Source organism: Microtus pennsylvanicus, chromosome 19 (assembly GCF_037038515.1).
Source record: "Microtus pennsylvanicus isolate mMicPen1 chromosome 19, mMicPen1.hap1, whole genome shotgun sequence".
In the NCBI taxonomy this organism is placed as follows: domain Eukaryota; kingdom Metazoa; phylum Chordata; class Mammalia; order Rodentia; family Cricetidae; genus Microtus; species Microtus pennsylvanicus.
In genome coordinates this window covers 22,947,626-22,975,583 of record NC_134597.1, presented here as the reverse complement: position 1 = coordinate 22,975,583, position 27,958 = coordinate 22,947,626, and the positions used below count along the sequence as shown (strand labels likewise).

The 27,958-nt window shown below is 48.2% G+C and overlaps 1 protein-coding gene and 1 non-coding gene across 16 annotated transcripts in view; both read right to left on the bottom strand.

Moving 5' to 3' along the window:
• The window catches only part of Ccdc136 (coiled-coil domain containing 136), a 30,820-nt gene extending 13,701 nt beyond the window's left edge, over positions 1-17,119 (bottom strand). For 7 of the 15 annotated variants that reach the window (XM_075953793.1, XM_075953792.1, XM_075953795.1 and 4 more), the window contains exons 1-10: positions 16,963-17,119; positions 16,106-16,213; positions 13,636-13,890; positions 13,477-13,551; positions 6,744-7,064; positions 3,301-3,412; positions 2,461-2,629; positions 1,145-1,285; positions 668-826; positions 26-196 (exon numbers count right to left, since the gene is read on the bottom strand). In XM_075953793.1, the coding sequence (XP_075809908.1) occupies positions 26-196; positions 668-826; positions 1,145-1,285; positions 2,461-2,629; positions 3,301-3,412; positions 6,744-7,064; positions 13,477-13,551; positions 13,636-13,890; positions 16,106-16,213; positions 16,963-17,020 (1,569 nt within the window). In that variant the 5' untranslated portion in view covers positions 17,021-17,119. The remainder of the gene's footprint in view (positions 1-25; positions 197-667; positions 827-1,144; positions 1,286-2,460; positions 2,630-3,300; positions 3,413-6,743; positions 7,065-13,476; positions 13,552-13,635; positions 13,891-16,105; positions 16,214-16,962) is intronic. The other 8 variants (XM_075953805.1, XM_075953804.1, XM_075953794.1 and 5 more) reach the window with 5 other exon arrangements.
• Positions 17,120-25,825: 8,706 nt separating this feature from the next.
• Trnap-agg (transfer RNA proline (anticodon AGG)) lies at positions 25,826-25,897 on the bottom strand. The gene has a single exon. It is a non-coding gene; the product is annotated as a tRNA-Pro (tRNA).
• Positions 25,898-27,958: the final 2,061 nt, after the last annotated feature.

Below are 27,958 nucleotides of genomic sequence, written 5' to 3'. Positions count from 1 at the left end.
GCTCCTGGCCTAGTCCTCCTTTTACCTTATCATTTTTCTCTTGCAAGCAGTCCACCACGCCTCGGAGATGATGCAGCTCTGTCTCATGGCACCTCAGCTTGTCCTGCAGGTGATGCTGCGCTTCCAGCAGCTTTTCCTTCTCACACACACTGCTCTGGTGCTGGACCTGCAGCTTCTGGAGCTGGCACCTTAACTCCTGCATGCAGGGGGCTTTGGGTAGTGGTGCTGGGTTTTGTGAGTTTGCTCTTGTCCTAACTAAGCCACCGACCACCTTAGAATCTCTCTCCTCTTTTACCTGCCACTTGTCCTCCCACCTATGCAGCACTTGAAGGAGATAGTTATCTTTTTGGCTTGTGTGTTTGTTTATAAATAAATGTAAACCCAATCTCATGTAACTGGGGCTAGCCTCGAACTCCTGAATTTTCTGCTTCTACCTCCTCAGTTCTGTCATTATAGATGTGCTCCACCACACTAGGCTTAAAAAAATGCTGTCTGCTTTTGCTTTGTTTCAATGCTAGGGATTGAACCTAGGACCTCATGCATGCTAGGCAGACAGTCTACCAAAAGCCATATCCCCAGTTTTGGAGTTACTATTATTTACCTTCCCCCAAAGCCTCAGTTCAGTGCTCTTGACCCCTCACTGTCCCTTCACCTTTGGCGCTGTTACCTTCTCACTTTGGCTCTCTACAGGTGTGGATCTGATGGCTTTAAGCTGGCAGAGCTCAGTCTGAAGCTGCAACTGCATCTTCAGAAGCTCATTGTGCTCATCCTGGCTAGCATCATACTTTTGCTGCAGGGCACAGAGCCTGCTCTTCAGTTCCTCATTCTGCAGTAGGGAGGATGTGGGTAAAGCAGTTACTCTCAAGAAGCAGAGGACTTTATCCAGGCCACTAGGATGCTTTTCTTGAGCTTCTTGAGAAGCTCTCTGGATGTACGGCTGGGTGTCCTCAGTGATGAAGACACTCAACAATGCCCACCTTTCTACACGCCATTCTATGTGGCTTCTCTCTGCAGGGGCTTTGGGTGATGATGGGCTCTGGCCATAGGGTAGGAGCCAGCAGAGTTTTCAGCCTCACTCCTCATGTCCAGCCTCCCTGGAGGCAGTGACTCTGAGCCTTGCTGCCCTTCCCCCAGAAGCGTTTACCTGGGTGACGCTGTGGGAGGTCTGAAACCGAAGCACCTCATTCTGGGCACACTTGAGCTCCCTCTGCAGCCGTTTCTGCTCCTCCTCACTGACCCGGCGATGATGCTGGAGCTCTTCCAACTCACAACACAAGTTCTTACACTAGGTGGGAAATGGAAGTGGGGCTGATGTGTGGTAGATGGTACATGCACACTAAGGACAGGGAAAATAGGTCATTCCTTAGATTTGAATATAGTCAGGTGTCACATAACAAGGTAGACTCATGCTCAGAAAGTTGTCATTAAGCCATTGAATCATTGTGTGATCATTACAGAGTGCAGTTATACAAACATAGATAGTATAGTGTGTGTGCACGTGTGTGTGTGTGTGTGTGTGTGTGGTGACCAAGATTTACTATCCCTAGGGTGCCAATTAACACCCCAAGATTGAATATGAACAAAGAAAATGATGCCATTAATAAATACAACAAATATGAGATATTTAAAGATGCTATCAGCATAACATGGCATCCTGGAATTTTTGTTTCTTTGGGTTTTTTGTTTGTTTTTTTTGAGACAGGGTTTCTCTGTGTATAGCCTTGGCTATCCTGAAACTTACTATATAGGCCTCAAACTCACAGAGATCCACTTGCCTCTTTCTCCTAAGTGCTGGCATTAAAGGCATGTGCCACCACCTCCCGCCTAGCATCCTGTTTTATAACGAACATTTTTTTTTTTTTTTTGGTTTTTCAAGACAGGGTTTCTCTGTGTAACAGCCCTGGCTGTCCTGCTGAAACTCACTCTGAAGACCAGGCTGGCCTTGAACTCACAGAGATCCTCCTGCCTCTGCCTCCCTAGTGCTGGAATTAAAGGCATGTGCTACCATGCCTGGCTTTGTTTTTGTTTTTAAGGAGAAAGGCTTTTTTAAAATAAAAATAAAAACATAATGCAGGCAGAACATAAAATGCGAGCAGTCATTTCTCATCCAGGTCTTCACTGTGTAGCTGTATGTGTTCTACTTTCACACTGCTGCGGTTCAGAGTAGGCTTGTCTACACAGCATCACACACGCTCTTCAGTAACGCGCTGCACATCAGCATCACTAGGGTAAGAACTTCTCAGCACTCACGATCACATGGGACCACTACCGTACGTCTGGTTCATTGTTTGATTAAAATGCCATCACATGACACATGACTATATTTCTATCAGTCAGGCAAGGGCCCCGGATACCAAACCCTGCCATAATGCGTGGCTCCTTTGTTAGCCCTGCTCTCACTACAGGAAAAGGTGAGAGAGATAGTAGCAGCAGCCAGCCATTCCACCCTCTGCAGCCTACCTTGGTCTGCATGCCCTGCATCTGTTCCTCAGCTCCCAGCAGCTGCTGGCGCAAAAGCTGCATCTGAGGATCAGGCTCTGGGAAATCCAGTTCTGAAGTCTGAGACTCTGCTGACATCATGCTCTTTAGAATGTGGGAGTCCAACCATCGTTCTGTGGCTCTTCGCGTCCTGTAATCCGGAACCCAGGGTTATGCTGGGAAGAGCTCTCTGCCTGGTATCACCAGTCAAGTGTGCTCAGGCCCAGTGCTTCCTCTTTAGGCCAAAATTACTACAGTGCCTTTTACTGTGCTTTACTTCTCAAATCCATTGTGTTTAAAAGATTACACAGAACCTCCAGCACCTCACTGCATAGGCATTTTGAGTTTGGGACATCCTAGGATCTTGGTTTCAAGACTGGGCCTGATGTCAAGCCACCTACAACCTGAAGGCTCGATGCCAGTGGTTTTCAACCTGCAGGCCATGATCTCTTTGGGGGGGTCTCATATATCACATATTCTGAATATCATATATTTACACTGCAATTAAAAACAGTAGCAAAATTACAGTTATGACTTTTATGGTCAGGGTCACCACAACATGAGGAACTGTGTTATGGATCGCAACATTAGGAAGGTTGAGAACCACTGCTCTATGCCATTAGGACTGAACCACATCTGAGTGGACACCAAAGGAATCTCGGTTGATCCAATATAAAGCAGAGCTATCTGGAGTCCAATGCCAAGAATAGAGGAAAACTACATTTTTATAGCTCACTGAGCCTGCTCCTGGGAGGTCTTCCATACCCTTGGGATAATATAGGAATGACTGCTTTCCAGGAGCAGAGGACCTCCTGGCTATACCTATCGCTCTCCAGCTCAGCAAGCTGCCCAGTGAGGCTGCTGTTGCTCTCCTGCAAGGCCTGGTACTCCTCATTCAGGAAGTGGTAGCGCTCCCGAAGCTGGTGTAGTTCTTCTGCAGAAGAGAAGCAGGGAGAGGTAAGATCCTCAGTGATGGGACACGGATGACCAACCCCAAGTTTTCCTGGATGGAAACAACAGTACAGAAGACAGACCCCATGTACTCATCCTAATGCTCCCAGTAAGATACTCTATGGAGCTTTTGGGAGATCTTGAAGGTTTAAGTACATTGAATTTATTGTATTTAAGTTTCCAGTTAACTATTTACGATTACTTACCCATTATCTTGTTTTTTTTTCTTTTAGATGGGGCCTCAGGTAGCATAGGCTAGTCTCTAACCTTAAACTTCAGATCTTCCTGCCTCTACCTCCTGAGTGCTCGGATTACACCAAGCCTGCTTTTTTTTTTTAAATGAGGTACCTGGGATCATACACAGTTTCACTAATGCTTGTCGAGCAGTCCAGCAACTGAGGCACAATCATAGCACCCATGATGCTTTTAGCACAAGCCCTGAGAGATGTGAACTTCTAGATCTGCCTTTCGGAGACAACCAACTCATTCTGAGTATCCTTTATTTCCTTTATCATCACACTGAAGACACTGGCCTGGATACAGTCCAAATACTCCTTGTTGTTGGGTTTTTTGATTGTTTTTGGTGGGGAGTAACAGTGTACTGGCTGGTTTTGTGTGTCAACTTGACACAAGCTAGAGTCATCAGAGAGGAAGGAGCCTCAGTTTAGGAAATGCTTCCATGAGATCCAGCTGCATTTCTCAATTAGTGATCCAAGGGAAAAGGCCCAGCCCACGGTGAGTGGTGTCATCCCTGGGCTGGTGGTCCTAGTTCTAAAAGAAAGCAGGCTGAGCAAGCCAGGGGAAGCAAGTCAGTAAGCAGCTCCCCTCCATGGTCTCCGAAACAGATTCTGTTTCTAGTTTCCTGCCCTGACCTCCTTCAGTGGTGAACAGCAATGTAGAAGTGTAAGCTGAATAAACCTTTTCCTCCCCATCTTTGTGGCCATGGTGTTTCGTCACAGCAATATAAGCCCTGACTAAGACAAAGGGTGCTTGGGATAAAGCCTAGGGTCTCACCATGCATGCTAGCAAGCACGCTGTCATCAAGCTGCACCCATTTTCCTTCATCTGTTAATAGAAATGCCCGTCCCAATCGAAAATGATTCTTTTCTTCAAGCATAAGAAGAGACAAGAGGTCCAGCTGAAATACCCACGTCATATCTCCTTATGAGTAAGAACCATCAGAGCTGTATGCGAGGTTCAGCCTTTAAGAGGGCTGCTGCTTTTCTATAAGAGTAAATTCAGTTTTCAGCACCCACATTATGAGCCTGGCTCATCACCACCTATAACTCTAGCTCCAGAGGCTTCAATGCCCTCTTCTGGACTCAGCGGTTACCCAAACATGCGACAGACATATACACATATAAATAAAAGTAAATAAATATTTAAAGAAAAGAACAATATTACTGGGGCTGGGGAGATGGCTGAAGGGGGAAAGTGCTTGCTTGAATAAACATGAGTTCTGATTCCCAATATCCCCATAAAAAGCCTGGAATGGAGGCTTGTACCTACAATCCCAGAACTGAGGCATGGAGACCAGTGAGATATCCCAGGGCTCACTAGTGAGCCAGTCTAGCCAAGGTGTAAGCTTCAGGTTCAGTGACAAATTCTGTCTCAGAAAAATCAGGTGAGCACCAACAGATACACAGCACCAACCTCTGGCTCCTACCATGCATGCAGAGGCCAGGGCTTCCCCAACCCTCACATACACATCACACACTCCGGGACATATAAAAGAATCACAGCACTTGGAACACTAATTCTACTGGCATTTAAGATACACTAACTGGTCTTGATTACAATATAAGACATATTTTATCTACCAGAAGATTCAACATCCCTGAATATCACTTCTAATGTTTCTCCTTTATTTCAATCAGAAGTTCTTAGACAGGTCCAGGCATGGTGGCAAACACCTTAAATCCTAGCATTTGGGAGGCAGAAGCAGAGATCTCTGTGAGTTTGAGGCCAGCCTGGTCTACATAGCAAGTTTCAGAACAGCCAGGGCTATGTAGAGAGACTCTGTCTCAATAAACAAATAAATAAATAGCTTGAGTTAATTAAATAAACAAATAGCTTGAAGTAAGTAAGTAAGTAAATAAATAGGATGTTCTTAGACTAATCTTAGACTGAAGATTACCACGAGAAGGAAGGAGACCTTTACTGAGAACTGGGCATGAAGCTTCGAACTTGATGACTTTGACCTTCATTTAATCCTTGAGATAGCCCTGCGTAAGACCACTCCCCTTAAAGAAAATCTTTAATTTTAGAACAGTTTCAGACTTGCAAAACAAAAGAATACAGTGCACAAGAAGACAGTAAAAAGTTCTCTGGGAGAATTCTCAGCCAGGTTACTCAGCTATTAAGCACCTTAACCATTGCCTACTTGTCATGATTAAGAACCAGCAGCACCTCACGATTAACTCCACATATCATTTAGGTTTCTCTGTGCTTTCCTTAGGCTTCTCTTCTGTTCTACTGTCCCATTCTGCTGTAAGACTTTGTTAACTACGTTAGGTTCCATATTCCAGACACGGAAATGAGGTTTGGAGAGAGTTAATCAGCTGAGATCCTGACTCAGGTGAGGGCCACTCTAGCTGCATCCTCCTTCTCCCATCCAAAGGCGCTCATGAAAAGCTTAATACAGCTGGGAACACTTGCAATTCTTTGATTTCCTTGTTGACTGTCTCTGCTTGACCTGGCCAAATATAGGGCCTCCATTATACCCAGATCATAAATCCAGGCTAGAATAAAGGCTAACCCTCTGATGTCATGAATCCTAGCAACTAGCTGGGAGACTTTCTGAAAACAGGGCTTGGAGCTTTTGAGTACCACATGCATTACTAGAAATAACCTTTCTTCCTCTCCAGCTGTCTTGTGTTCTGATTTGTTGCCTCCCAAAGTTTCTACTTTGGGGAGGGCTAAATGAACCTACGAATTAGCATTCTAGGTCTCAGGACTAGAGGCCTAAAGAGCCACGATGCCACAGCAGCAGAAAGGGTTTCCTGAGGTGACAGGTCCTTCTCTCCACCCCAGACCCTTTTTCCCACAGGGAGTATTTTCCCAGAGTCAAATCAATGAAGACCTAACAGCTCTCTGTTAAGAATCTCCAAGGAACATCTCTATGGCACCAATTCTTATACCACCATGGACTTGTTATGTAATGACTGAGTGATTTTTTTCTCTAGTCTCAAAGTAAACATGGGGGATTTTTCCTTCTAGATAATGCATAATCTCACACTTCTCTTCTACCATCTTCCAACCTATGATGTCCTCTCCTCCATTTAACTCTGTGAATGGGGCAAAAGGTCTCATACCTTGTATCCCAGAGAAGTTTGAGACACTTAAATCAGATGGTTCAGATGTCTTCAATTCCATTTCTGCACGGAGCGAGGCAATCTCCATCTCATAATCCCCTCGAATGCGTTCCATATCATCGAGTTCATTCTGCAACCGGCAGAGATCTTCCTGCAAGGATGTGATGTCACTCTCATGCTCAGATGCAGAATCTGCTGCAGCTTGCCGTAGATTCCGGATCTCCGCCTGAGCCAAATGCAACTCCTGCTCTATTTCTTTAAGTTCACTGTTTTTTTCACGCTCTAACAGGGAAATCTCCTCTCGCAGATGTTGCAGCTCACCTGCAAAACACAAAGGTGGATGGTCAAGAAGATAAGTGAATGAGTCAAGCATGGTATGGAAGCACAGAGTTCAAGATAGACTTACTTCCTGTCTGGAAATTACAGACTACCTAGTCTTTCCCCCACTAGAGAGGTAGAGCATCATAAGGTATAGAATAAAAGTATACCAACGAAGGGATTAGACAGCGACTCTTTGCAGTAAGTGTAGTAGACAGGCAGACTTTGAGGCCTTACACACAGCATCAATGTGGGCTAGTGTGAACAACAAACATGAAATGCTATGAGAACGCGGTGCAGTGGCACATGTACAGAAATGCAAGAAAACCCGTGGCTTTGCATGCTATTCATAGGTATGAAATTCAAGGTAATTCTCAGCTACCTCGTAAAACTATCTCGTCCAGCCTGAGCTAGGTATTCTATTCCAACAAAACAAAACAAAATACCTAGTAGGTAGTATTTTTTTATCAATGTCCTAAGTCTTTCTAAAAGTCCCACAGCTAAAAAAAAAATGTTCAGAGCATTTCAGTTATCCATCCTGGGAGCTTAGGAAATTCAGAGCCTCGGAGGCTGTCCCTTACCCCAAACTCCCTGTAAAGCACAGGATGTGAGACAGCACACATTTAGGATTCAAGGTTGAATTAAAAAAGAAGCTCATCATAAAATAATAAAACATGACATGCTAACCTACATGATGACTGATAATGTCAACTGTGAATCAATGGTGCTAGTCACCAAAAGGGCCTTAGTAGAAGCCAAACAGTGCCCCTTTGAGATCTCCAAAACCAGCAAGCCTTTTGACTAATTAAAAATACAAAAGTGTGTCCATGCTATAGTAACCAGAAGGAAAATCAAACCAGACACTATGACATAAACATACAGAGAAACGGTCTATGCCCCACAGAAAGATCTACGCCCATAAAGAGCAGTTGCTTCAAAGCTGGGGAGATGGCTTGGTCGGTAAAATGCTTGCCAAGCAAACAAAAGAGCCTGAGTTAAAAACCCAGTCATGGCGGCAGGAGTCAGTTACCCTAGCCCTTGGGACTGGGGAGTGGGAGTGGAAGGTGGAGGCAGATCACTGGGGCTGAGTCAGCCAGCTCTTGGCTCAGTGAGAGACCCCTGTCTCAAAAAATAAGGTGGACAATGACTAAGGAAGACAGTTGACATTGACTGCTAGGCTCCAAACTCATATGCATACATGTGCACTCACAGACACGTGCATACACACGAACACGAGTATGCCACACATTTAAATACATTTAAAAAATAACAGTTGTTTCAGAGAAATAGAATAACGTGGCGCGTATTTTAATCTCCATATCATACCTGTGCATGATACTGCTTGATTTTTCACAAGTTTCTACATTTTACATATGGATTATACATGTATTTTAACTTGCAAAACAAATGTGTCAGAATTCTGTGGAACATCTGAGGTTTCCTTTTTCTTCCTTCCTTTTCCTTCCTTCCTTCCTTTCTTTCTTTTTCTTTTTCTTTCTTCTTGAGACAGGGTTTCTCTGTGCAGTTTTGGAGCCTGTCCTGGAACTTGCTCTAGACCACGTTATCCTGGAACTCACTCACAGAGATCCACCTGCCTCTGCCTCTGGAGTGCTGGGATTAAAGGCACCACCACCATCCAGCCTCTTTTGTTTTTTTAAGACACTCTCTCATTCTGTGGCACAGGCTGGTCTCAAACTCACTAGGCCTCAGCCTCCCAAGTGATAGGATTACAGACATGAGTCGCCCTATTTAGTTTTGCATCTCAGAGTTCTAGATGCAGGTACCCATTTGGGAATGAGTGAGACTCTCAGAGGTTAGAGAGTTAAAGGCATGGATTCCAGTAAGAATTCAAAAGCAGGGTCAGGATTAAGGGCTTAAAGAGAATGAGGCTTCATAAGGCCTCCGTGTCCCATCCCCTGCTCACTCAACCAAACATTCAGATTTTATCTTTTCCTAGCTTCTCCTCCACCGCCTCCAAAAGACATCCTCAGAGCTCTTACGACTCCTTGAACTCTACAGCATGTTTGCTTGTGTTTGCTTCTATCCACACTTGGGTACAAACAATGAAAAAGGGGAACATGCCTGTTTGGTTTACCGTTACAGCTCCCATATCTGGTAATGTGCTTAGCAGAATGCAGCTCAATAAATATTTACTGTATTCATGCACGAGGGAGGGGCTCATTCATTCGGTTTTTACTGAATTTTGTCTCTGTATACAGAATTACATGTTTAAGAGAACCTAGGAATTTTATAAGACAAATTTAAGGGCATAGTCGTACATGCCCGTAGCCCCAGCAATCTAGAGTCTGTGGCAAGAGAATTGCTTGAGCCTCGAACTCGCTCTAGACTAAGCTGGCCTCGAACTCACTTACAGAGATCTGCCCACCTTTGCCTCCTGAGTGCTGGGATTAAAGGCATGCGCCACCACCGCCCAGCCTCTTTTGTTTTTTAAAAACACTATCTAATTCTGTGGCACAGGCTGGTCTCCAACTCACTAGGCCTGTGTCAAGCTGTATGGAGAGCGGAGAAGGGAAAAAGGACCTATTTGGATAGATGGCAGATACCAACGTTAGGTAGGCACATCCGGTCCGGGAGAAGAGGTCTCCAGGACCCCCTCCATCAAGCATATGCACTAGGCTGCGTAACTTCCTGGATTTTGTTTTGTTCTACATTCCTTTACTAGGGATTGAACCCAGCACCTCAAGTATGCTAGGCACTGAACCACATCCCCAGGCTCTGACTTCCTATTTGAAAGGAAGTAAAACAGCATGTCCTCTGCTTTCATAAAGTTCATAGCCAGAGCACCCCACGACACAAATATACTCCACAGCACAAGGAGTTACGGGGTGAGATCCAGACGCTCAGCTCAGTCTAGGTGGGGGGGGGGGAGACAACGGGGGTGGGGGGTCAGCTGGACACTATGATGAGGACCCAGGACCTGGGCTGGGCATTCGGGGGGCGGGGGCGCGACTAACCTCCGTCTCCCTAGCAAGCCCTCAAACCTCACTCTGTAAACTCCCTTCTCAGATCATGGGAGTTGGGGTAGGGATGGGTGGCGAGGAGCCAGGCCTATCCTGGAAGCTAGATGGGACAGCCCAGTCAGGAGCTGGAAAGGCAGGGACGAGGTTCCAAAGAGTTGGCGCCGGTTGACTGCGGGCTGGGGCCGTCGGGGCGGGCGCGGTGGAGGATTCGGGAGTCGGCTAGCGGGGCAGGGAAGGCGACTCGCACTTACTGGTTATGGACTGCATCTCGCCGGCCCCCCCCAAGCGGTCTCCCAGGGGGGCCTCCCGCCTCCCGGCCAGTGCCGCCCCGGGGGGCAGTGGCGGCCGGAACGGCCTCTGAACACCAGGTACCTCCGAGGCCGCGAGCGCCCCCACTTGGCGGAAACGGGCAACGCGCGTGCGCAGGGACCCGTCTCAGATTCCTCCTGCGGGGTGGGACTTGGGTGGGTTTGAGACCCGCAGCCTCTCACCTGGGGATCGCTGAAATAAATCTAGCTACAACTCCTTTCCCCTCGTGGTCTTTCAGATTTTCAGACTTCTCCATACTGGAAGGAAAGGAAGGTTCTTATCTAAGCAAAGTCTTGGCTCAACTGGCCTTTTCTTTCATCGTATAAACAAGATCAAAAACAAAACCTGACCTTAAAACAAAACCTTCTCCCTTGAGCTCGCTTCACTGTCCCTCATTTCTCGTTAAAATGGTCACCGCCATGCCCTGTACTCAGTTCTCCATTTGACCTCCTGTTTTCTCTCCAGTTCCAATCCAATCTGCACTGTCTCCCGGTTCTCCATCTTGCCAACGCCAGCGGCCACCTCACTTGCCTTCGCAGCTTTTCACACAGTGGAGCGTCTCTTCCTTGAAGCATTTTCTGCTCTTGGCTTTCAGGACAGGATGAACTGAGGTGTTCCTTCTATCACCATTTCTTTTGTTCATTCCTCCTCCTACCTTGGGCCTCTAGTTAGAGAACAGACCCTTTCTCTCCCACTGGTATCTCTTGGTGGAACTGAATGCCCAGCTCCCATAGATTATAATGCCGTCTGCATGTTAAAAATGATCAAATCTCATTTCCAGGCCTTGTTTCTCCCCCAGTTCTGGATCCACACATTCAAATGCTTCCTTCATGTACTCATTTGGGCATCGAATTCATCCTGCAAATAAAACTCTTAAATGGTTTCCCTAGTCCCCAAACTCATTTCTTGCCAAGCTTTTCCAAGTCAGTTAAGTATCACCATTTTCTCCAGCTAGTCATGAAGGCTCCACCTTCAAACATGTTCTGAACCCTCTCCATTTCGACAGCCTTAATTCAAGGAAACAAGCATACTCCCTCTCCTTCTCCTGGATTCCACAGGACTCTTTCAGAGGGTTAGGGCTGTTGCTCAGTGGTAGAACACTTGACAAAGACCTTGGATTCCACCCCAACTCTGCAGGAAAAAGACAAAAGTAAACTAAAGCCTTGGAAAATACCTCCCGTGGTGTCTGCTTCACTCACACAGAAAGCTAGCCCTGTCAGCTGACCTAAAAGGCCTTTGTAGCCAGACTTCTGCCTTCCTCTTGCCTTCCTCTTGCCAGGGTCCTTCAGATGCTCTTCACAGTGACCTCGGTTCTATCCCCCAACACATGAAGCTCATTCTCATCTCTGGACCTTCGCGTCCCAGTTCCTTCTGCCCAGCAGGTCCTCCCATCAGATTTTGAACGACTGGACCCTTCCCATTACTCAAGTGCCATCTCCTTGAAGTCATCTATGTAAAACTAACCCATCTCATCCCCATCCACATATCACCTATTATATTGCATTCATACATGTATTGCCTTTATTGTCAACTGAACTCATTTTACATTTTCCTTACAATTTACTTTTTTTTTTTTTAATGAGACAGGATCTCATGAAGCCCACATAGCCTTGAACTCACTATGAAGCCAAGGCTGGCATCAGATTCCTGATTCTCCTGCCTTTACTTCCCACATACTGGGATTACAGTTCTGTGCCCTCCTGCCCAGCTGTGGAATCTACTCCTCAGGCATTTGATCAATTGTGTTCTTTATTGGTTTCTTTAAATATAATGGAGCTCCACAAATAGTTGACAGACAAAGGAGTGTGTCCCATTTTATAGACAAGAAATCGAGGCTGGGCGGTGGTGGCGCACGCCTTTAATTCCAGCACTTGGGAGGCAGAGGCAGGAGGATCTCTGTGAGTTCGAGGCCAGCCTGGTCTACAAGAGCTGGTTCCAGGACAGGCTCCAAAGCTACAGAGAAACCCTGTCTTGAAAAAAAACAAAAAGAAAAAGAAAAGAAAAGAAAAAGAAACCAAGACTCAGAGGGATCAAAGTGGCCTGCCCAAGGTAACGAAATTTGTACATGATAAAGCTAAGCCCGGATGAAGCACCCACGCTTCCTCGCTCCCTGAGCCGTGCGTCTCTGTCATTTTTCCTGCCTCTCCCTTGGCTTACATCTTGTACCCTTCTCTTCTGCTCCTCAGGTTACACACTCGCTTGCTCTCACCAGGACAGCTTCCAGACCTTTCTCCTCTGCTTATGGTTATACTTTTTATTTGGCTTGATCTCAGCTCTCTCTACAGAGTCCCTGCTGTTTTCTAGGGCAGATCCTCAAAACCCTCCGGAAGCCCAGAGAAGTAACAAAAGCTCCCTCTTTATTTGGTAGTGCAGCGAAATGTGGGACGCCTGCCTTCCTGCTTTCTGAGACAAAGGGACACGGGCTTTGGAAGATAGGATTTGGGGGGCTGCAAACTCAGGTTCTTATCTGTTTCCTTCAAAGACACATGGTGTGTCCCCCAATCATACACCATTGACTCTCTGCTCTCCCCATGACTCCCTTGGAGGAACCAGAAAAAGAAATATAGCCTAGAACTCAATCTTGGTCATCCACCCCAGCCCTAGATGGGTGAACAGGGATGTGGGAGGTGGAAGAGGAGGCTGGGAAGAGAAAAGGGAGGCAGAGAAAAGAGAAGAGGAGGTCAGGACCACCATGTAGAAATGCAAAGACAGGAAATTAAGGCAAGAAGAGAACAAAGTGGTGAGAAAAGAAAGAACAGAGAAGAGAGAGGTAAAGGTACCAGTGAGGTTTGTGTGGTTAGGGTGGTCGGTGTCTGTCTAGTTGTGGGGGGCAGTGACCTTGTGATCAGGGTGGCCAGTGGCTGTCTAGCCTTGGGGGGCAGTGACCTTGTGATCAGGGTGGCCAGTGACTGTCTAGCCTTGGGGGGCAGTGACCTTGTGATCAGGGTGGCCAGTGGCTGTCTAGCCTTGGGGGGCAGTGACCTTGTGATCAGAGTGGCCAGTGACTGTCTAGCCTTGGGGGACAGTGACCTTGTGATCAGGGTGGCCAGTGGTTGTCTAGCCTTGGGGGGCAGTGACCTTGTGATCAGGGTGGCCAGTAGCTGTCGAGCCTTGGGGGGCATTACCTTGAAGCTGCTGGATCTGCTTGGTGAATACTTCCGCCTGCTGAGCACTGGCGAGCCGCTCATCCTCCAGGAGCCCTGAAGTGAGAGGGACATCTGGTTTGGAACTGGGGACACACAGAGCCTTTGGGCCCAGCCCTCCTGCCCATCACAGGTGCTCACCCTGAAGCTCCAGGGAGTCATCCTCATGCTGCCCAGCAAGCTCACGGGTCTCCTCCAGCTCTGCCACCAGCTGGAGCACCTGAGCCCTTAGCTCCTCCAGCTCAGTCTCTGTGAGGCTCAGGCCCCGGTGCTTGCTCACGGACAGGGACCCCAAACTCCCTCCTTTCTTCACTTGATCTTCTTCGAGCTCTTCCTCTTCTTCCTCCTCCTCTTCCTCCTCTTCCTCCTCATACAGAGCTGGAAGTAACACCTCCCCTAGGAGAGACAACGGTCGGTCTCACCAGTGAGTCTGTACCCATTCCCCTCAATAGTCCTGCATCATGTCACCACCCCAGGACCTGAACAGTAGAATAGTGCCACCTGGTGTCCTCCGAGGTTCCCCCAGCAGGACTTAACTCATGGTGAGGCTCTGGTGGGTCCAGTTTGGAAGTAGCCTCTCCCGCTTCCAAGCTCCTAATACTGAATGTCTACCGCCCTTACAGCACCCTCATGCTGGCTCACCGACAAGGAGCCTGCATGAAGACACCTGGCACTTCTTTCTACTCTGATCACTGGGTAGCGGGGCCAGGAGTGAAGGAAGGATCTAGACATTCAGACACCAGCTGCGTATTTAGGCCAAATGGGGCAAGGCTGGGACACAAAGAAAAACAACCCAGCTCGGGGTGGTTTGCAAAATATTAGCCTTTTCATAATAGGAAAGCACTGGTTTGGCCTGTAGGTAAAGAAGGAAGACATTGGAAGGAAAAGACTCTGAGTTGTCTTCTGGGTAAATGTGGGAATCCTTCCAAATGCATATTATCAAATACTGTTTTGAAATTTTCTACATTTATTTTTTTCCTAAGGGGTACCATAAGGTCCACCTCTTTCCTGCTGACCCAAGTTGGCTTTCAAGGTCTGAAGCTGAATTAATGCATAAAAGCTGCCATGTTACACCTCTATTTTATGTATTTGTCTGTCTGTCTGTCTGTCTGCCTGTCGGTCTGTCTAATGCCTCTGTGTGTTTTCCTGATTGTATGTCTGTCCATCATGAGCATGCGGTACCCTTGGGGAAAGAAGAGAGTATTAGATCCCCTGGAGCTGACTTATAGGATGGTTATGAGCTGCCTGTGGGTGCTGGGAATCAAACACTGGGTAACTGCTAAGCCATCTCTCCAGTACTGTTAACATATTTTAAAAACTGAGTTGGAGGGGCTGGAGAAATGGCTCAGTGGTTAAGAGCACTGACTGCTCTTCCAGAGGACCTGGGTTCAATTCCCAGCATGGCAGCTCACAACCATCTGTAACTCCAGTTCCAGGGCACCCAACACCAATGCAAGTAAAAATAAATTATTTTTAAATTATTTTTAAAAACAAACAAGCGCCGGGCGGTGGTGGCGCACGCCTTTAATCCCAGCACTCGGGAGGCAGAGGCAGGCAGATCTCTGAGTTCGAGACCAGCCTGGTCTACAAGAGCTAGTTCCAGGACAGGCTCCAAAAAAAAACCACAGAGAAACCCTGTCTCAAAAAAACAAAACAAAAACAAAAACAAACAAGCAAAAGCAAAAATAAACAGTCACTGAATTGGAGCCAGGAGTGGGCCCAGCACTTGGGAGGCAGAGGCAGGCAGATCTCTGTGAGTTCAAGACCAGCCTGGTCTACTGAGCCAGTCCCAGGATAGGTAGGGTTACTACACATAGAAATCCTGCCTCAAAAACAAACAAAACAAAACAAAACAAACCCTGAATTGGTACTGGTAACATTTTCAGGTTGGTGAGCACTCCTTTTACTGCAATGCAGTTCTCATAAACAGCAATCTTGTCTTGGTGGAGACTGCCTTGTTTCTAAATTCTGAATCTCTGGTTTCCCTTTTCTAATACGAACAGCATGGGGTTCATCTGCGACTCCTTGTGCCATCAAGCCGCTAGGTGAGGCCTGTATTGAACTGTAGAAGGGCCTGGGGACACTTCCCAGGAAATCCTGCGTAATGTGTTGGTCCTACCTGCCCTGTCCCATGGGTGTGGTGTTGGAAGTTGGCTTCACCTAGCTCTCTCCTAAGCACCCTCTTACTAAAGCTGCAAGGCTCCTTTCAAAGGTGGTGGCACCAGACAGTTCACACGTCCATGTCCTGGCTTTTAAAAAGGAGAGACAGCTCGGGATCCAGGTCAGCAGGCAGCGAGAACAAGCCCCCTGCTGAAAAGCTGCTTCCAGGCTCTTTTCAGCAGGACCTCTTTCTGTCTGGCAGCTCCCCCAGGACACACAACCTGGTTAGCTGGGTGATTGGAGCCCAAAGGGATGTGCTCAAACTTCCATCAATGCCTGAGCCCAGGGGAGGCCTGGAGCTCTGCCACTAGGGAGGAGGGGCCTGAGATGAAGTGAGGGAAGGGCCATGTCCTGGCTCAGAGCTCCGGGGTCAGGGACCGAAGGAGGATGGAAAGGGACTGGGGAATAGGGTGATGGAAAGCCTTTCTTCTCCCCTCCCCAGGAAACTCACCCTCCATAGCTTGCATCCCACGGCGTTCCAGGGACCCCCAGCGTTGGCCTTTCTTCCTCTCACAACCCTCAGATACCTCATAAGCTCCTAAAGTGGTTACTGTGGGTCCTGTGAGCAGGGAGAAAGTAGGCACAGTAGGATTCGAGAGAGGCTGGGGACTAAGGGGAAAGAAAGGGACGTGTGTTCTTGTCCGAGAACCCCGGAATTTGTAATCCCACTGGAGAAACCTGACTCACTCTGCCCGGCTCTGTGAATCTACACCCTCCGCCACCTCTCACGCTCCGCCTAAGGAGAGGACCCCAGCCCGGCGCTGCCCAATCTCAGCACCTCTGCTCCAGGATGTTGCCGGCTCCTCTCCCTCGCCCAGACAGAATGGGGGTGAGTGTTTAGCTTGGGGCACAAGGAGAAGAGGGGTAGGATGGGAACTAAGAAAGAAGGCTTTGGGAGGATGCGGTGGCGCAAGGCAGAGGAGGGAGGGGCGGCCGGACCAGGAGGAAAGGGGCTCCAACCCAGGCCTCTCCTCTCTCCTTTCCTCCCTCACTAGACCTCGCCCGTTCCACCCTCACCGTGGTCAAGAGCTTTTATGAATTGTAAGGGTGCAGGCGCTAAAGCCCCCCTCCCAGCTCCTGCCGCCCCTCACGAGCTGGAGCACTGTCGGGCTGGAGAGATGAGGTGGGGAGCGCTTGAGGAGTGACCCCTAGGGAGGGGACGCCCCAGGTCCAAAGATGGAGAGAGGTCTCCGGTGGAGGCCAGGGTGGAGGGGGCCGACTCAGCAGTACCCGGAGCACCTGGGGGTCAGGAGGAAGGAGAGCCGAGGGGGAAGGAGCGTGGGGAGCTGAGGGAGGGGCGGCTCTGACCTGGGCTGGGGCAGCTCCAGCCCGCGGCTCCCGCGCCGGCCCCGCCGCCTGCCTCCATGGCCGCTCCCGCCGCCGCCGCCGCCTCCCGAGCAGAAGCCGCAGCCGCGGGGCCGGGGACCGGGAGCCCGGTGCGCAGGGAGGAGAGAGGGCGGGCCGAGGGGGCGGGGCCTGGCCTGGCCACCTGACGCGGGTGCCCGCCTGCTGCCGCCCGGAAACCCTCCCTGTCCGTCCCCAGCTCCGGACCGAGTAGGGACCTGCACAAGAGGCTCAGCGCCTGTCAACAAAGTGCCCAAGGCTCACTCGAGGCAGCTCCCGGTCTGCTGCGCCTGCACAGCGAATGTGAGCTACCTGGACTTAAGGATGCTCCCAAGGAGTGACAAGATGGGTTGGTTCTGGCGACAGAACCCACCTTGGGTCAGCCGCTCGTAGGGACTGCTCAGCGCTGGGTTTCAGGGCCTGGTCTTGCCTGGTGATTGAGGCCGAATAAACAAGAATGGGCTGTTTTCTGCAAATGCGCAGACACGCGCGCACTTCCTTGATCTCCACGTAGGGCCAGCGCCCCCATAGCCGCAGTTCACTGAGCCCGTCCCCTCCCGGTGGCCTCACGTGCCCCAGAGCTGCTGCAGGACTGGAGGGTAGGGAAGTTGAGACCTGAATGTGCCAACTGCAAGGCAATGATCGCTGCTTTCCCCGATTTTCCCAAGCCAGAGCCAAAGACCGACTTAGAAGGAGCCCTCCGTAGTCCACCCGTGTTGCCTCAGTGCACCAAGACCTGTCCTGTCGCCTGTCCTTTAGTCACGCCCCCTATGGCCTGTTCCGTGTGGGCACTGTTGATATTTCCTCTGTCAGAAGGTGTGGGAAACCACGGGGCTTATTTCAATTTTTCAACTATTCATTCAAGAGGTGATACTGATCTTGAGGCAGATCTGACACGTCAGATGGTCTCGTTCAGGTCAGAAGTGGGTACACAGAAACGGGCTTCCCGAGTCCTACTTGTGGGGTGATTTCTAAGCTGGTCACACTGCAACCGTCCTTTCTCTTGTAGTCTCATTCCTAGAGTTTGGACGTGGGCTGGCTGTGTTGACCTCCCCAGGAGGCCAGGCCCTCCTTGTTCCACAGGAACGAAGCGCTTCTCTGCCTGCACATCCCCTGCTTATCAGTAATTTCAGTCCCAGGCTGAGAGTCTCCGGACACCCCAGCCCTTCCTTGTTAGACACCTCTGCTCTGCTCTCCCCTCCCGGCAGCATCGCAGTATTTCCTGCCGTCAAGGTTGGGAAGCATCCTTAGTCATTTTCATATCTTCAGCTTCCAGCAAAGAACCTGGCCCCAGGAACAAAGGAGTAAACATGACTCTTTCAACTACATTAATAATGCCCTCATCACTCATTACAGAATTTACACTCATGTTCCCTATTAACAATAATGCCCAAAAGTCAGTAGTGAGTCCCAACCACCCCAGTCTGGTGATGGAGGAACAAAGGGTGTTTTGTTTTCACCATCTCCCCAGGGGACAGGTTCCCACACCAGCCCCACTGCCGTAGTAATCCGGCCATGGAGAAGAACCCGTGGGCAAGCCTATTGTCCTGCAGGTCGTCCCCCCAGACTTGGGCGGCAAGGTCATTGCTAGAGATGATGGAGAGTGGCTGCCACGGGGGACCTAAAGGAGATGCATTCTGGAAACGTGGTGACTCTGCCCTGTGCACCTCCTGGTTCTGTCTCAGCAGCAGGTCATAGTAGTGGTTGGCAGTAGGCCAGTGGAAAGAAAGAAGTTGTCAGTTGTGCCGTCCAGGAGTCCAAGATCTCCTCAGGGAAGCCTAAATCCTGAGCATTAGGACTAATCTCTCCCTGGTTCCTGGGGTGCAGGTCATCGCTCACTGTTGATCTGGGGCAACACTCAGGGGGACCTGAACCAGTCTGTTAGTAGGAGGCAAACACTATTGGGACCAGTATGAAGTTGAGATGAGGTGAACTTAGGGGTCAGAAGGAGAGACCTTAGCAGGTCTGGGGAGGGGGGCTGTCGTTCTGGGGTGTGTTTCTGAAAGGCCAGGTAGCCAGGTGATTATCTTAGAGGGATTATCTGGATTAAACCTCATAATCCCAGGGTTTAGGACTCAACCTCACCACCAAACCCATCCCGGGAGATCATCCGCTCTGAGGACTGATGCTGCCATTTATCCCCCGTTACCCTTGTTTCCAAATGCTCAGAGCAACCATTAGACATTTTTAGAATGAGCATTTGCAGCGTGCAGAAAAGTGAAGTTCAAAGATTAATGTAACAAGCGTGTGCACAGCGGACTGCTCATATCACTTTCCTTATCATGGGATTCTGGGGACTGAAGCTTGCAGCTTGGGCAGGGCAGGCAAGTGCCCCACTGCCAGCTACATCCCTAGCCACTTTTAAATTTTACAAACTTCATATTTTGGTTAATTCTTTGAAAATGTTATATTTTAGTTAATTCTTTGAAAATTTCGTACAGTGTATTTTGATTCTATTCACCATCCGCCACTCATCCCATGTCCACACTCTCCACCCTCACCTCTCACTACCTATCCCCTCAGCTTTGAGTTATCTTCTTTTATTTTTTTTAATCAAACCCATTTTTTATTGTCTTCTTACCCTTGGGAGCAGGGCCTGCCCTGGAGTGTGGTTGGCCTACCAGGGGGTCCCATCATTAAAGAAAACTGACTTTATTTCTCCCAGAAGTAATTTTACTTTTTAAACTATATCTTTAAAATTTACTTATTTGAAGGTGTGTGAACATTTTGTCTGCATTTATATCTGTGCACTGCATGTGCGAAGTGCCCAAGGAGGCCTGAAGAGGGCGCTGGACTGCTGGGAGTGGAGTTCTAGAGGGTTGTGAGCTGCCATGTCAGTTCTGGGTATTGAACTCACGTCTTTTGGAAGAACAGCCAGCGTTCTTATTCCCTAAGCCGTATCTCCAGGACAATTAATATCTTGCCAGATTTGATTCTGAGGTAAGTAAGCACAGGGACTGGTGTAGCATCTCGGGATCCTGTCTGGGTTTAGTTATGCACACTCCCTCCCTCCTGTAAAGTGCTTAGCAACCTAGATCTTCACCTGCATGTGCTATGCACGCACAGCCCTCTCCTAGCAATGCCCCCAGCTGCCATGGACCCCATCAGGGCACACACACACCACTCTTTAAACAATAGTTCAAGTTTCTCCATCCCTAACAACTATCAAGTTTTTATTCAAATGTATTCCCAATGGGGCTGGAGAGATGTCTCAGCTGTTAAAGGCTAGTCTTACAACAACAACAACAACAATAATAAAAGACAGATATATTCCCGATGCATCTGAGTAGAAAGAACAGAAGGCAGTCCTACCTACACTGGGTTTGGGGTGTGTGCCCACAGGAGGGGAAAGCTGTGTCCTTGAGTAAACTTTTAGGGATAATGCCGTATTTGTCATCTTACGCCTATGTATAATTGGGTGCATCTATAATTAAAGCCAGATGCATTATGGAAAGGGATATGTGAAAATGCGTATATGATCAAAACATATATTATATATGTATATTAATCAAAACAGAGAGCTACTATGATTCTGCACTTTAGTAAAAACTCCATTGCTGAACCCCATAAAGGGAAGCCTCAAGTCATAGTTGGGGTCCCTGAACAGTCTCTCACCCTGTGGACCACTGACCCCATGAATTTCTTTCTGGTCCATACTGTTTGCTTTGGTTTTAAATAAAGTTTCCTTGCTACTTTGTAGATCTGTGTCAGCCCTTATCTGAATTAGAAGCCTGGGGCCTGGAAAAACCCAACCCTGACCATCCTTGGTTTGAAAGTTGTACTTTAGCCAGGCATGGTGGCGCACACCTTTAATCCTAGCACCTGGGAGGCAGAGGCAGGTGGGGTCTCTGTGAATGTGAGGCCAGCCTGGTCTACAGAGCTAGTTCCAGGACTGTCAGGGCTGTTACACAGAGAAACCTTGTCTCGGAAAAAAAACGAAAGAAAGAATGTTGTACACATATATTCGCAAAAATTACATAATTTTAATTTGTGTGGTTTGGACACCTGTCTAAATAATATTACATTATCCACTTTCATGTGCAAACCTGAAAATTGTAGGTGCCCATAGCATCTCCACAGAGCTCTGGCCGTCCTCTAGTGGGCGTCTGGGCTGCTTCCAGGTTTTCATAATAAAACAAATGCTGCAACTGGCAATTCTATATATGCCTTCCTGGCATATGTCACTACGTCCCAAGGGCAGACAACTAGAAGGGAATTTCTGGGTCATGGAATGGGTGTCTCAAAATTTTACTAATTGTTGCCAAATTGCTCCGTAAAGTCCTTGGGCCAATTTAAAGGCCAGAGTTTGTGGATGTATTTATCTTTATTTCCCAGCCGCTGCTGGTGTAGAAGCCACTCATGCTGGTCTCCAGGTACATTTTTCTACAGTTCTTTCCCTTCCTTCGTTCCCTGCTCTCCCCTTTTGTTTTTTTTTATATTTATTATGTATACAGTGTTCTGTCTGCATGTATGCTATGCCTGCAGGCAGAAAAGGGTGCCAGATCTTATTACAGATGGTTGTAAGCCACCATGTGGGTGCTGGGAATTGAACTCAGGATCTCTGGAAGAGCAGTCAGTGCTCTTAACCTCTGAGCCATCTCTCCAGCCCCCCACCCCTTGCTCTCCCCTTTTATTATTATTATTTTGTTTTGTTTTTGTTTTTGAGATGGTCTCATTGTGGGTTAGCCTAGAGCCCACTATGTAGAACAAACTAGCCTCAAACTTACAGACACCTGTCTGCCTCTGCCTCCCAAGTTAAAAGTAGCATGTCCACCGCCACCACACCCAGCCATGTTCTTCAATCTCTAAGTCTGAAGTCACCATGTTTTTCTGGCCAACGGAAGTGGCTGAGTGCATACCAACGCTCTCCTTTCCTGAGCGCATACCAACGCTCTCCTTTCCTGAGTGCATACCAACGCTCTCCTTTCCTGAGCGCATACCAACGCTCTCCTTTCCTGAGCGCATACCAATGCTCTCCTTTCCTGGTCCCAGAATTTCAGTCTGGTGTTTTGGGTTTCCACCTGTTTCTAAGCCCACTAAGCCTCATCTCCACCATCCCATTCTGTAGTCTGTCATTGTCACCCTCTGGTTTCTTTTTTTGTCTTATGTTAGGGCTGGAGCCCTAAGAATGATCTTGAACTTCTGATCCTCCGTCTCCATCTCCCCAGGGCTGGGGTTAGAGGTGTGCACCACCACACCCAGTTAATGCGGATAGAACCCGGGCTTCCTGCAGCTAGATCCTATAATCTTTTTCCCTTTACATCTCGACCGACTGAGCCACTAATGGATCTCCAGCCTCTCTGATATATTTATAAATTCCTCTGTTCACCACTTCTGCTTGCATTCCACTCTTTCTTGCGTGCTTCTGTTTCCTTTTTATGAAATGTATTTACAGCATGTCAGTGAAAGTCATTGCTTGGCGATTATTCTCAGTCTTTTTCTTGAAACGCCTGGATTTTATATTCCTTCAATGGAAGTTAGGTGGACATGGATTTTTCTTTCTTGGACTTTTTGTTTTGTTTTGTTGTTTGTTTTGTTTTGAAACAAGGTCTCACTCTGTAATCCACACTGGCTGGGAACTTGCTAGGTAGTTCAGATTGACCTTAAACTTCAGAGATGACTCTTTGGGTAAAATACTGTTTAAGCATGAGACCTGAGTTTGGATCCACTTCAAAATCCAGGCATGGCAGCATGCACTCATAACTCTAGCACTGGGAGGTGAAGCCATGTGGCTCCTAGGGGCCTGCTGCCCAGCAGTTTAGCCAAAATGACAAGCTCCAGGTTCAGGGAAAGACCCTGTCTTAAAAAATAAGATGCAGAGGAATAGAATACACCTGACAACAACTTACATCTGGTTTTCATGGCACATACACCACCCCCCATCCCCCATACCACACACATACACACATGTACACACACACATACACACACCACACAGATAAACACACTATACACACACGCCACACACATACACACACACACACCATGCAAACACATACCACACACCACACACACACATATACCACACACCACAACCCCCCACGCCCCATACCATACACACACCACACACACTATACACATACATATACCATACACATATACCATACACCACAGCCCCCCACACCCTATACCATACACACACCACACACACCACACACACTATACATATACATATACCACACACCCCATCCCACCCCATCCCACACACATATGCACATATACTACACACATACCACACACACACACACATACACACACAGCTACCAACAGCAGCTAGGTACTTTCCTTTCTAACCATTTTGAAGATCTTCCTTTCTCTTTGTCTTTATAATTTTACCACCCTAGTGAGCTCAGGATTCTTCAACCTGAGGATTTATGCCTGGGTTTTTTTTTTAATTTATTTATTTATTATGTATACAATATTCTGTCTGTATGTATGTCTGCAGGCCAGAAGAGGGCACCAGACCTCATTACAGATGGTTGTGAGCCACCATGTGGTTGCCGGGAATTGAACTCAGGACCTTTGGAAGAGCAGGCAATGCTCTTAACCACTGAGCCATCTCTCCAGCCCCTTATGCCTGGGTTTTGAGTCTGGGAAATTCTCAGTTTTTTTAAATACGACAGCCTCTTAGCCTGTGGATCATTCTCTCCCTTGTGTCTATTCTTTCATAGTTTGTCATAATATTTTTCTGCTTGGTCCCATTTCTGAATGATTTGTTGTTGTTTGTTTCTGTTTCTTATGACAAGGTTTCTCTGTGTACTCCTTACTGTTCTGTAGCTCACTCACAGAGATCCCGCTGCCTCTGCCACCACCGCCCAGCAATTTTGAGTGATTTTTACTAGCTCTATCTTCTAGCTCACTAGTTCTCTGAGTCTAATCTGTGTGGTGCATCATGGTCCCCAGCTTCCATGACCTTGAACGCTTGGTTCTTTTGTCTCCACATCCTGATGCTGAGATTCCAGATGGACACCACTAGGCAAGCAAGCATCCAACATCCTCAGCCCTTCTTAAGATTTATTTTATGTGTTGGATCCCCTGGAACTGGGGTTACAGACAGCTGTAAGCTGCCATGTGGGTGCTGGAAATCAAACCCAGGTCCTCTGAGCACTGAACCATCTCATCTCTCCAGCCCCTGTTTTTATTTCTTAATGTTTTATTTATTTTATTCCCCCAATGCTCTCGTTATAGTCGTTGTTATTTTCATTACAGTTGGCTTTCTTGTCTTGATTGTAGTGTACTTACTGTGTAGAAGTTTTCATGTGTTATCCCAGCTCTTGTTAGCTATGTTCTTCTGTTCCCCCCCCCAGGAGGAACATGGAATATTTTCAAAGATGGTGACAAGCCACTTTTTTAAAACATATATTATTTATTTAACTTTATTTTATGTGCATTGGTACGAAGGTGTCAGATCCCCTGGAACTGGAGTTACAGACAGTTGTGAGCTGCCGTGTGGGTGCTGGGAATTGAACCTGGGTCCTCTGAAAGAAGCAGTCAGTGCTCTTAACCACTGAGCCATCTCTCCAGCCCCAACTGGGGCACTCTTACTGAGCATATAGAAGATGGACCAGTAAGGGATCATACAGGAAGCAGCTCTACATGGCTGGGGATGAGTCCGAAGCATTGACTGGGGAACACATGCACAGTAGGCTGCTGATCCCCTTCAGGACAGACACGAGGTGAGGAATTCTCCCTGGTGTGTCCACAAGAAAGGGTTGAGGCACAGAGTTTATGGAAGGCCTTAAGGAACAGCTGTAGATAGGGTACGTTTTGATTATCCGACAACTTTTCCTTTGTTTTAAATTTATTTTTGACAATTTCATACATGTAGTCAATGTATCCTGATGCTATCTACTCCCCACACCTCCTCCCTGTCCCCACAGCCTCTGCCCCAACATGCCCCTTATATATATATTGGTTTTTCGAGACAGGGTTTCTCCATAGTTTTTGGTGCCTGTCCCGGAACTAGCTCTTGTAGATCAGGCTGGCCTCGAACTCCCAGAGATCCACTTGCCTCTGCCTCCCGAGTGCTGGGATTAAAGGCGTGTGCCACCACCGCCAGGCCTCTTTATCTATTTTTTAACTCCCTGAGTTGAATTAGTGTTGCTGGTGTGTCCATGGGTGTGCCCCCACCCCATGGAGCATGGGAGGGGCTCCATGCCAGAACAAAACTGATTTTTTCCTTCCCCGGCAGCCACCAACTGCCAATAGCTTCTCTGCAAGGTGTAGGGCCAGGTGAGTCCCACCCTGAGTGGCAGTGTTTTGAGCAGCCCTCAGTGCCTGGGCATGGTTGAGTTTGACTGTTACACAGCTGACTGAGTTTTCTATGTAGTTTGTACTTCTTGGTCAGGAAAAGTAGAAGAAGCTGGGAAAGCCTACACAAATCCTGCTGTGTCACTGTGTTTTTTTTTCAGTAGGTTTCTCTCTCATGCTCACCCTCTCCATCCTCTTCTCTCTGTCTGTCTCTCTCTCTTTCTTTCTTTTAGTAAAATCCCCCCATATACCTGCTTTACTGAAACATTGCTATAGAACTCGTCCTTGCTCCAGTGTGACCATGAGGCATTTCTAGAAACTTCAAGGGTTAAGAACCAGGTTTCCAGGTAGGTCCTAGTGCTATGTAGATGACTCCTCTCACCCAGGTCTCCCAGTGGAAGCCTGGTAACCACAGCCACGCTTGTCCAGTTTGACCACTTGGAATAACAAGGTGTATATACAGACCAAGACTCTGAGGTGACTGACAGCTGCCATCACATCAAGATCCTTCAGTCATACCTCTGGCATGAGCAGGCCATGGACGTGGCAACTGGCCAAGGGGGAACAGAAAAAGACAGGGCTCGTCCGGGATTTGAACCCGGGACCTCTCGCACCCTAAGCGAGAATCATACCCCTAGACCAACGAGCCACTGGTAGTTATCCCTGGCCAGATGTGTCCTCTCTGCCACATCACCATCATTAGTAGCAGTAGTTGTGGTTCCTAGCAGCAGTTTTTCTGCTCCTCTTCTCAGGCTGGCTCCCAGCCCAGGCAGGCAAGGCTCCAGCAGGCCTTGCTCCTGGGCCCTTTCTTCAGTCACACAGCAACTCCCCTGCCTGGGGCTTCATACAGACCTCGTTCTTCCAAATGCGTAGGTGGAAGAAGGCCAGGCCCTGGCAGGCAAAGAAGGCCAGGCCCCAGCAGGTATCTCTTCTCTGGGTAGCCCTAGGACTGTTCTTGCAGTCAGTTAAGAGCTGTTTTTCTTTCTTAGCTCCTGGTCAAAAAAAGTTTCTCCACATCGCTAAACTCCTGGGTGATAACCCAGAAGCTGGACCCCGCTCACTCTTGCCACATTGGCTGACTTACCTAGTCTTCTTCCATCTGCTTGGAACGCCGACACCTGCCCTGCCTACCTTACAAGGTGAGGGTGAGGACAAGGTGAGGGGCTGTAAAGAGCTCTGCAGCACAAGCGTCTATAGCGGTACCCCAAGACGGGAAGGACCCACTAGAAGAGTAGCCACTTACTGCTGCTGCCGGCTAGGCCAAGCACGTACGCTGTGCTTTGCCAACCTGTTGACAGTGGGACAGCCTGGTGAGGTCCATGTTCCCTGCTGCGAGCTAAGGACACTTGTCTGCATTCACTGAGTGTCTCCAGTTGTTGAACCACTTCCTCTTGCCTAGCTTCCGTTTCTGTAGTCATCTGCGTCTGAAGCGGCTTTCAATGCAGGATGCGCAGCTTCCCAGACTAGAAGACTGGAGACGGGGATCCATCCTCACACACCTACACGGCCCTCCCCACACCGGCCAGCTCTGCTCCGTGGTCCAGGGAAGCTGCTAAGTGTCAACTCCAAAACAGCTCCCATCTCAGAGAGTTCGGAGGTAGTTTCTGAGGCCAGGCAGCGGCACAGCCTCTAACCCAAGGCTCAGGAGGCTGATGCCCGTCGGGACTACATAGCAAGTTTCAGGCCATCTGAGGCTGCGTAGTGAGATCCCGTCTCTAAAATGAGGAGGATAGAGGCAAATATGAGCAACATGGCCCAAGGACATAGAATCAGGTTGCCTCAAATACCATTTTCCAGAGCGGTGGGAGGTTCAAAAGGTTTTAAAGTTACATCCCGAGAGTATGGTAAGTTAGAGACCCTTCCAAATGATCAGATGGGAATGTCAGGTAGGTGGATCAGAGCAAAGCGGGGGAAATCTCTGCTGTGGTTGCAGCTGCTGTCTGATGATATTCTTTTAGGATGATGGTCTGTTAAGTCATTCTAAAGTGTTTCATGTGATAATCACATGGATTCTCAGACACAGGGATGGGCAGTCAATGGCTATTAATACGGGTAAAGATAGCCAAGATAATGTAGCTCCAGATCGGCAACATTCCAACTCTCCACCATTATAAATTCTTCAGACCAATGTTCTTCCAATCGAGCTGCTTTGGCAACTCACACAATTACGAAATTCTAGTCAGTCGACCGATCCCGCAGGACCTTTAACATAGGCATCGTCCATTTCTAAGAGTTTCCATTCACACAAGGGTGAGTCGCACACAGCCTATGGGTGGTGCAGGTTGGGGTCCGGCAGGTGGGAAGACTCCCCAAAGAGGTGAGAGCCAAAATCATGGCTCAGGTGCTAGGACCGTGTAGTAGACCCGTGTAGCAGACACAGTGGTCTGTGCTGGGCCTATTCCCCATCTAACACATATGGAGTCCTTTCTTGCTTTTGGCAGGGGCTTCTTGTGAGTGGGGCGCTCCCAGTGGGCAGAGACTTGTTTTAGGGGTCTTCGAGTTTAACCCTGTGCCTGGGCTTTGAACCAGTGGCTCTCAGCAGAACTGTAGGCCTGTTCTGCTTATGCACGTGACAGGACAGACCTCACCAAATTCTCCATACTGTGCCTGTAGTCGCCACTCAGCAGAGGCTGTGGGAGGAATAAATGAGCCAATGAAAGTCTCAGGAATGTGCACACACACACAAAATCACGAGTGGAAACAGATGTGC